Source organism: Parasteatoda tepidariorum, chromosome 2 (genome assembly GCF_043381705.1).
Source record: "Parasteatoda tepidariorum isolate YZ-2023 chromosome 2, CAS_Ptep_4.0, whole genome shotgun sequence".
Classification (NCBI taxonomy): Eukaryota; Metazoa; Arthropoda; class Arachnida; order Araneae; family Theridiidae; genus Parasteatoda; species Parasteatoda tepidariorum.
Window position 1 is genome coordinate 17,087,742 of NC_092205.1, and position 10,887 is coordinate 17,098,628.

The window sequence follows — 10,887 nt, forward strand, 5'->3', positions numbered from 1 at the left end:
TTCCATTTGTTGTTGACAACTTTACATTTTATGTATCAAATAAATTTTGTTTCTTCTCATTCACGTCTGTCAAGACTTGAAAATGGGGCCCTGTTTTTAAACACGTGAAACATGAAGAGTGCTATTTCCAATTTGCAGGTTTTTGAAGCAAATGAAGTTTTTAATCCAGTTATATAAATTAGAATTATTCTATATTGGTGGCACATTACATATCGTAGTAAAAAAAGCGCTTAAAGGTTAGGTTTACAGAGAGTATAATGTCATATATACATCTTTTTACATAATAAAAACTAGGAAAACATAGTAAAGTTATTGAAAAGCACTTAAAAAAATTTGAATCTTGTCAAAACAAATAGAAAAAAAATATTTTGAAACGAAAGTGCACTCGCAACAGTCAAAAAAAGTAACCTATCGTAGTTTAATTAACATCACGTCCACTAACTACAATAATTCAATCCTTTTTAATGAAAGCAAAAATGTTTACAAACAGAAAAATATTTTTACTTACTTTTTTNTTTCTATATGATTTCTTACAATGCTACCTAGGAAAACATATTAAAGTTATTGAAAAGCACTGAAAGAAATTGGAATCTTGCCAAACAGAGTAGAAAAAAAATATTTTGAAACGAAAGTGCACTCGCAACAGTCAAAAAAAGTAACCTATCGTAGTTTAATTAACATCACGTCCACTAACTACAATAATTCAATCCTTTTTAATGAAAGCAAAAATGTTTACAAACAGAAAAATATTTTTACTTACTTTTTTATAACTACATAAAAAAGCATCAAAACTTCAAAATTTAATATATCCGAAGCTGATTTGAAATTTTAATTGAAGGTCAAATTTTTCTCTTTTCCCCACTGATAAGAGAATTATAGAATTAAAAATGAACAAAAAGTTATATTATAAGAGTACAGAGAGTAATTTTTTTCTCTCGTTAGTTTTGACTCCCAATGAGGTGAACCTGGTTCGAATCCTTGCATAGCTGGTCGATACGAATTGCACACCTGGCGTACACCGACCTCGGTACTAACGTAAAATATCCTTAGTGATGCACGGAACATGAGTTAGAGTCCCCTTGCCGTCAGGCTAACTGTGGGAGGGTATCGAGGGTTTCCTCTCCATGTAACTCAAATTCGGGTTAGTTCCATCGAAAAGTCCTCTATGAAGGCAAATTTTTCCTAATACTTAAACTAGGAGTTCCTTTGTCTTCTGGATTGGGTTCAAAATTCAAAGCTCTACTATGGTTATAAAATAGGCGATTTGCTGATTGTCAGACTTAGGACTACGCGTCTGCAAAAACTAATAATTCCTCTCTGAAATGTTTGCTTTGCTAAACTGCGTAACGTAAAAAAATATTCATTTTTGGTATTAAATAATTCTATAATTAATTTCTTCATGAGACAACTTAAAATTTTATAAAAATTGTACCTGAAGTTTTAGTGTAAGAATGTTTATAGGAAAGTAATAAAATGAATTTATAATATAAGCCTTCAATAATAATAATAAGCCTTTCAGAACATCAGTCTTTATCATTTTTTTCTTGTTTAATTATATTTCTTGCTTTAGATATCTAAATTTTTAAAAAAATTACTGTTTAAAATATTTTGTGTTTTATATATTCGTATTGATACTATTATTTTAAATTTAAAATTTAATACTTAAAATTTTTCACTGTGTTTTAATTTTGTCATGTCGTAACATTTCAAAATCAAGAGTAACAATCATATCTTTTTCAGTATTTGGCACCGGAAGTTTTGAGAAAACAAGCGTATGACAAATCAGTGGACTGGTGGTGTCTTGGAGCTGTTCTTTATGAAATGATGTATGGTTTGGTAAGCACAAAATGTTAGTCATATTTATCTCGCATCTATCGATCAACTTCCATTTAGTTTACTAGTAACCATCGCTTTTAGCGATTCCGCTCACGTGCAACAGCGGTCAAATACTCAAAGAATCGTTGAGGAGCAGCCAAAAAAAATTATGATACGCATTTCTCCTTCATGCAAAAGTTGACAGATTTAAACCAAGTTTTAAAAAAATAAATTAGATACAAAAACAATGGGTAATAGTTTACAATGGGGTCACTCTCTTATTTTTGTCGATTTTTCTTAAGACAATAATAATAAGTTAACGCAAATAGTAATAGGTTTTTATGATTTTTTTCCTCAAATCTTTTCAAACTGAACTAAATCTTTTAACATTTAGTTTAATATTAATATTAAATTATCAGCAAGAAAATAATGATATCAGCATACATGAATAGCAAAAAATAATGTCAACAAAAAATACTAACACTAACAAAATGTTGTAACTTATAATATTGATGTTAATTTATCAAAGATATAGAAAAACATCGATATAAAATAGTTAGTAAAACTAAAATTTTATTTTCAATTATCATTTTCTTACCTTTTTGCAAAGATCAGAGAAGATAGCAAAAGAGCAAGCAATGGTTAATAAAAATAATGGCGGTTAAATTTTAGAAATCATCAAAGATGATATCAAAGATTATTTAAAATTGAACAATAGAAATTTATCGCCAAAAAGAGAGGACCCAGATTCAACTTCTTAACAAAACGATGCTTCTTACTAGAAAATTTATGTGAGCAAAAGGTTAAATGCTAATGTAAAAAAAAGAAAAAGCGTGAGAATAAATTTGAAACAATTATGGTGGATTTCAGCTCCGGTTTTTGCAAGTGATGAACATAAAATCAGAGCCCTGTCACTGTAAAATTAAAAATGGGAGAGTTATAAATTCGTACCCGCTTTTATTAAAACTGACTCAAATTTGAATATCCTAGGTAATAAGGACTGATAGCTTTCAGACTATTGAAATAATTGAGTTTAAATCACCAGCTTTCATCACAAGCTATTTTCAAATCATCACGCTATTTTTTCAATTTCTGTAAGATATATATTACAGTCTGCTTTTAAATTTTGTACAACTACAGATTAGAAACGAGTTTTATATAACATTTCCTTCGTGTTTTACATTTTGCCATCATGTAAGACGTTAAATGAGAATTTTAAAAAAGCGAATTTCGGGAGGTTCGAAATGCGATACAAAATGTGCTATGTCTTGAGATTAAAGATTTTATATCATATGTTTATTTTAACAAGCAGAAAACTTGATTAAAAATATTGGACGCTTTATATCTGAGTTCAGCCACAATCATGCCAAATCATGATAGAGAAAATTTCATCGAAAAAAAAAGTTTCTTGAAAAGCAAGAGTGTATTTACCAAAGATGTTATTCCATACATAACCTCAACTCTTTCATTAATTAAATTAAAAAATTGAAAAATTGAAAAATTCCCTAATGAATAAAAAATAGCATTAAGCTCCATATGTAATACACAATAAAAAGTTAATTACTGGTATTATATCGAAACATACAATCTAATAAGTGCACTGTTTCTACAGCCTCCATTTTATAGCAAGGACACAATGGAAATGTACCAAAATATTCTCAACAAGCCACTACGTTTGAGAACAAATATTTCAATTCCAGCTCGGAACTTACTAGAAGGGGTTCGTATTTTTTTAATAAAAATCATAAAGGTATTGTTGTCCTATAAAATATTTTTGCATCCGTATTTTAAGAGTATTACCTGAGATATTTATTTTTCTTATTCTACATTACTTTTTATTCCGTTTTTTAGTTTGATTATTTTTAATTTAAGAATTTAGTTTCAAACTAATATAGTTGCACATAGTGAGTATAACGTGATTCTGTGATATAACCATATAAAGTTGCATTTCACTTTGAATGTGTTAACATATTTAAACCTGTGTCAAAACATATTAATCGTTTTGCAAATATTATTTTTTGGGGCAAATTTCTGTAATATAATATTATAAACTAATTTCGTTAAATGTTTAAGAACTTAACGATCTAAGCACAATGTAACGCTTGTTGCAATGTCTATAATTAGTCTGATTGGGAAGTGAAAAGATTAAATAACGATTATAAACTCATCAGATTTGTTATAACAATATGCCTTTAATTTTAAATAATATTTCGAAACATTTATTACCAAGCAAAATCGTTCATGTTCACTAATTGATCTTAATAGAATCGTAACGGAACCACGTTTGGACGTAGGAAGTGGGGGGGTCACAGGTGAAAGCAAACAGAATTATTTTATTACATATATTTAAAATGCGTAAGAACATACCTATACCCTTAAAGAACAAAACAATAACATAATTGGAAATCAGTTTTAAATGAGAAGACGAAAGGAAAATACAATAAGCCTCTGGTCTATGCACCCTGCTCTTTGGAGCTGCCCAACCTCTAAATCCAGAGTCCCAAATCCCTCTCTTAGCTTTTAAGTATCTGTAGTTTTAAAAAATTGGTGTTTAGATATGATCAAATGACCAAGCATTGCTAGATAAGATCCTTTACAACACCACTTGGTTGAAAAATAGGAGGTTCGCCTTTCTATCTAATAAACAATATGAGATGGGGGGGGGGAATTTAATGGGAAATTATAGAGAATCATTGATTCAGCATAGACACCTAGTAATGTATAAATAACATTGGAAAAAAATTCTCAAGAACTGCTTATTTTTCTATATGATTTCTTACAATGCTACATGCCATTGTAGAAACACATTTAGCTAGTTATCACCTAGATTTTTTTGTAAAGAGCACAAAAAAAAAACAGAGCACCGTAGTAACTTTTGATCTAATGATATGACTGTCTGAAACTAACGTGAAATTTTAATGGCTTTAGTGATTTAAAATGCGTAGTAACTTTACTGGGCCAAGATAGGCTTTTAATATTTCAAACCAAACAATACTCTTTTAGTTCTATTGTGTATATATATATATATATATTTAAAGAAGTATATGTAAAGCAACCATTGAAATTAGCTTCTTAGTCATTCCGTATAATTCTGTTATTCTAGCTATTGCAGAAAGATAAAAATAAAAGATTAGGTGCTGTTTCAGATGTAGAGGAAGTTAAAAAGCACGATTTTTTCCGAGCAATCAATTGGACGGATTTAGAAGCTAAAGCAATACCTCCTCCCTATAATCCGAACGTCGTAAGTAAATTGTTTTTTAAACGTACGCATTTTTATTATGTTTAAGTTGTATTTTATATGACCGGAGTTTTAAAAGAATTCGAATCTAACGTTTTAATTTTTTGGAGCATGATAATCGGCCATTAAGTATATTTCATTTATTTTGATGTTTTTCCTTACTAACTGTTCTTATTGCAGCACTGTTTCGCTTTTGTCATGCCAAATAAGCTATTGCATCGATAGTGTTGATTCTACACTGTTAGAAATTTCTCGGAAAAAATGGTTAAATGGCTACTAATTTAATTGTTATTTTACCACACTCAAACAAAACAGTCAAATAACTATGAGCAAGATCCAACTTTTGACTGTGAGAAAATATTGTTTATTATCTGCTACTGTTAAAACTAATACTGTTAAACAACCGGAATTTTATCGCACCAACTACGCCCACCTAAGGAAGCTATTTAGCTCCTCGCAACTGCGTACAAATAACCGAGAGGGCTAATCTGTTCGACAGAACTAGGTATCGTGTCCCACCGTTGACACCGCAATATTTCCTGTTTTCTCTTCAACACATGAAAAGTTTGTGTTCCGCATTTCCCAATTTATGTCCTACATTTCCCAATGTCCATTGCCTAACGAAAAGTCGAGCTCCTATTTCCAGCTAAATTTCTTTTTCACTGTTTTTAAACTAGTTGCGGCGGCCCGGTAGTGCGCTGGGCCCATGTCCGAGAGTTCGTGGGTTCGAACCCCGCCGGTCGAAGACTCTCCGTTTAGTAAAGTGACTGATGCACGTTAAATCTGTCAAGTCACAAACGTCCTCCATGTTCCCATAACAAATGAATACCTCTGGGGGTACTGGATTGGAGATCGATCGTTCTCTGATTCAGGTCAAAATTACGATCTGTGGATGAATGAATGGATGTAAGAGTGGGTCAGCTCTATAAACGGTTGCGACGTATGGTGTGGCAGAAGTCGAATTCTTAGTCATAGATGGCGCCACTGGAAAACAAGAACAATCGCACCCCCTCTGCCTAAACAGGCATACGTCAACAACAAACTAGTTGCTAGCTGTAAATGATTGGGGAAAAAACGCATGGTTTTATAATCGTACTAGTTGTTTAACGGTTTCATAACCGTAAAGGTAAAAAAAAAAATTATCTACTGTACTCTTTGCGGTTAATCGGATGGACAGATTGCTGCCGGTTATTTTTCTATGATCGTAAAAGGAAAATTTTAACAGTGTAAATTAGTTGTTTGAATAGCATAAATTTAGAAATCTTGACATAAAAGTTAAGTATCAACTGCAAGAAAAATCTTTTTTTTTTCGAGATTATCTTTTAAATATGTTAATCATGTCAGTTTCCGATAACATTATTATAAAAAATACATTTATTTTCTTCAAACCAAAAACATCTTATGGGCGTGTATTTTTAACAAAAATTATGAGTGTGAAATAGAATAGAATCTGCTCGAACAAAAACTTACAGTGAAAATCCGTAAGAAATGTGACGTCAGTATCGGAAAAGAGATTTAACTTGTTGTGTATTTGTAAAAACGGTGCTCAATAAAAGAAAGTAAGAAGAGTTTGAAAAAAAAAAAAGCGAAAACTTCTTTAAAACTTAACAATGAAATCAAACCTAAAAACTTCAATAAAAGCACTGATAAAATGTTTACTTAAAGAAATATTTATTTTATTTTTTTCGTTTTATTTTATTGTAAGAAAATTTAAAGGCAATATCTCAATTGGTTGTTTTGTTCCTAGTTTTATCAATGGTTTTTATTTGATTTATGTGTATTTTAATATTTATCTTTTTTTTAGAGAGGAAAAATGGATCTGAAAAATATTGATCCAGAGTTTATCAGAGAACCTGTACCAGGTAAAAAATATTTTTAACATTAAGAAACAATACACAGTATACTCTTGATATCTCAAAGTTGAAGGTAACGCTGACAAAGTTCAGAGCTTATTATTTTCTGAAAAGTAGACAAATATAGTCTAAAATATTATCTTGAAAAGTAGAGTGAAGAAGCATAAGAAAAACTAATAATAATTAATTATGTAATGATAGTAATTCTGTAAATCTAAATACAGCAATGATAATTTTTAAAAATAAGACAAAAATAGTTAAGCATTAAATAGAAAAGATTGGTTTAAAATAAACTTACACTGCGATTTTCAGAAAATTCATCTTCAATTTCGAAAAATATTCGACCTAACAAGTTTTTGAGAGGAAACTCTCTCTCTTTCTCTGTGTGTATGGGGGGGGATATAAAAATGTATTTATTAATGTTTATATGAGCTAGTGTGTTATTCTGAACAATGTTTTACGAATTTGTTCTTTTATCCTTCAACTTTTCATACCTCGCTCGACAGTGTGCATTTAATCGAAGAAATGCTAAGAAGTTATCAAACACTTGCGGTTTTGTTATGCGTTTAATACTCTTTTATTTCCTCTACGAAATAATGTACAGTGCGCAAAATAAAAAACAGACCACTCTGATTAACTTTCGATCTAATGATCGGATCTTCACGTTCAATAGTTTCAATAGTCTTTTTAGCATTCATTAAAAAAGGCCTTTATTACTAAACCAACAAATCTTTATAAAACATTATCGGTAAAAATGGGAAAATTAGAAATCGTTTCAGAAAATAATGAACAAAAGTTTGAAAAATATTCTGTGGGAAAATGAAGAGACAAAAAAGAAATAGTAAGCATTATAGATGATGATCTGAACGAAATTTTCATTTTATTACCGTTTAATGCTGATAATTAAATATTTTTTATATCCTCAAATGCAAGGATATTTAATATATTGTAGTCACAAGTTTCATAGTGCGTACTTTAAAAAATAGTCAAAATACTAAATATAAAAATAAAAAATATATATATTTTTGATACAAATGTATAATTTAGTTATTTCATAGAATAATTAACTAATTAAGTAATAACTAATTACAAATGTGTAACTTAGTTATTTCATTGAATAATTAAGTATTTCATTAAATAACTAGAACAGTAGTCAAAGTATATAACAGATGAAAAATTTCATACTTTACCTAGTAATTCTATGGAATATGTTCTATGAATTACTAATATGAGTATTCTAAGAAATAACTAATGATAACCGTTGAAGTGAAAGATAAACAATTTCAAAGTTTTTTTAATGAATTAAATGGTTATAAAGAGCAAAAATCTCTAAAAAATACACATTTCATACCTATTTCGGATGATTAATTGATAAATAATAAGGAAAGGCAGATGATATATTTTATTATTGCTCATATTAATAACTGCGTCTGAAAGCAATGGAATGCGGTGTACACACACATACGTCACTGCAAAGCAGCTATAAGCTGTTCAAAACTGACTAAAAGTATCTAAAACCGGTTAAAAAAAATTTCAAGTGCAGTATTTCATCTTCATCCGTATTTCTTTAACGATCAAGTAATCATTTTAAGTAATCTGGCTACCGGTTAATCACCAAAAAGGCAGGGAGAATTTAATATAACCCTGTAACTTTAACATTTTTGTGATTAAAGAACAAAAGCATCTTAAGGAAAATAGAGTTACTAAAAAGATATTGATATTCGAATAGTCGGGACTGTGAATTAATGAGTTATAACACTTGCATTGAATTAAAAAGTTAACCGTCACATTGATTCTTAAGAAATGAATAAAATACTTATAATCGCTTTTTAAAAGACGCAATTAAAATTAAATAATTGCTTTAATTTAATTAGAATTGAATTAAGAATGAATAAAAAAAATAATTTATGAAATTAAAGAGATTTTAAAAGCTAGGAAATATGTATTGCCTATAATGGCATCAGAATTCATTTTTTTAAAGATGCTTTTCCAGATGTGTTCGTATAATACGTTTTTTTAATCTGTGTACATTGTCTTACATATGCATTTTTGAGCTATATTCAAAATAAAAATCTCACTGATCACCAGGAGTTGGCACTTGGCTCCGCCTTCATCACGTGGTATCCGACGATACTATATCGCTATTTTTGGGAGAAGGATGTGAACAATCCTGAACAAGATTGCTATTTGGCGATCGTATGACAAAAATATTTCTTCGCAGTCTCCATGTGCGATTTTTTAACGTTCAATATTTCATAAATGTGACAATATTTCTCTCTTTTGAGTGAATAGTTTGTCCTTTTTAAGACATTTTGTTGGGAAAACAACAGTTAAGTTTAAAATATATTTAATTAGCTAGAGAAACGAAAGTTATAATAGCAGATGATAAAGAGAACTAAGTGATTTTATTTTAATAACTGTCGTTGAACAGCAGACTCAACTTTGTGTGTTTACGACTACTAATGTTCAACTCCATAACCATGCAATTTTGAACCCAATCCAGAAGACAAGGGAACTCCTGAACCATGCATTGGGAGAAATTTGCCATCGTTGAGGACTTTTTGATGGAACTAACCCGCATTTACTTACAGGGAAAAGGAAACCAAGAAAAACTCCCACTGTTAGCCTATCGGCAAGGGGACTCTAATCCATGATCCCTCTGTCACTGAAGATATTTTACGTCAGCACTGTGGCCGGGGCAAGCCGGATGCGAAATTCGTATCTACCAGCTATTGCTGGGATTCGAACCCGGTTCACCTCATTGGAAGGCGAACACTCTATCTGAGCCCACGGCTCCGAAGTAAATGATTGAAAAATAATTCACTGTTTGAGTTTGACACGCATTAAGGGTTGTCTCATTTTCAAGAGCGGAGATGTTTCTCCTCTTACTCCCGCACTGAAATGAACTCTGCTTCCGAGGAAGTGGTGACAAGTGCCACCTCCTTTGGAACGAACTACTATATTTATTCTCCATGTAGAACTTTTTTCTTTGTTTTTATGCTTGTGTCCTTTATTTTTTTTAGCTTCACTAGCACGTTCTCAGAGTTTAAGTGCAAGTGTTCAAGATGCTGATGTCTCATTTGTTGGATTTTCATACGCTCCGCCAAATGAACTTTGAACTTTGTTTAAAAAAAAAGAGATAGTGCAATTGTTTTTGTTAAAATGTGTCCTAAAAGTGTCTATTTGTTGAAAATGTAACAGTATTTAACTTTATTTGTATTATTTACTGAATACATAATTGTGGGCAAAGGAAAATTCTAAGACATATTTAAAGAGATTATTAAGGAGTTGAAGTAAGGAGATTAGTTAAGTTACTGGAGAAGCATCTTAATGCATTAACTTTAGAAAACGCCATTTATAATTATTTTTGGAATAAATATTTCTAAATGGTTATCAAAATTTTTAAAAGCTTAACAAGTTAAAATATTAAACATCATATGGGAGCTACTTAACATTTTAAAATTATTTTTTTATACAGTAAGTAATTTTTTATTAACAAATGTACACAATTTTATATAAAAAAAGAGAATATTTATTTTTATGTTAAATAATTTATTGTATTTTGAAAATACTCAACTGTTGAATTTATGTTGAAATGTTATATAATTAAAATTATCCTAAAAAAGCATTTCAGTTGTGTTCTTTATTTTTACAAAATATACTTATTTTAAATATCATAAAGAAAATAACTAAACAGTATGGAATATTAAGTTTAACATTATTGCCGTTAATGAAAATAATAAGAATAAAGACTGAAACAGCAATTAAAGTAGAAAGTAAGCAAGCACTCAGGTATGCTTTAGTTGCGCTCTTGAATGTAATTAGACTTCAAATCGGAATTCTTTAAAAACAAATGATAAAAAAAAATTGAATTTACCACTAGGACATTCATTAGCTACAGAAAATGTTTAGAAATAATTTTGCGGCACTTTCATTTAAAAAATAAGCGTTCTCTGTTAGATTTATTTAATGATCGTCAAT

The 10,887-nt window shown here is 29.9% G+C and overlaps 1 protein-coding gene across 5 annotated transcripts in view; it reads left to right on the forward strand.

The window, feature by feature from the left end:
• LOC107442867 (serine/threonine-protein kinase Sgk2) overlaps nucleotides 1–10,534 on the forward strand; it is a 49,275-nt gene extending 38,741 nt beyond the window's left edge. For all 5 annotated transcript variants that reach the window (XM_043050317.2, XM_043050318.1, XM_043050319.2 and 2 more), the window contains 5 exons: nucleotides 1,741–1,836; nucleotides 3,428–3,535; nucleotides 4,919–5,056; nucleotides 6,858–6,915; nucleotides 9,930–10,534. In XM_043050317.2, the coding sequence (XP_042906251.1) occupies nucleotides 1,741–1,836; nucleotides 3,428–3,535; nucleotides 4,919–5,056; nucleotides 6,858–6,915; nucleotides 9,930–10,024 (495 nt within the window). In that variant the 3' untranslated portion in view covers nucleotides 10,025–10,534. The remainder of the gene's footprint in view (nucleotides 1–1,740; nucleotides 1,837–3,427; nucleotides 3,536–4,918; nucleotides 5,057–6,857; nucleotides 6,916–9,929) is intronic.
• Nucleotides 10,535–10,887: the final 353 nt, after the last annotated feature.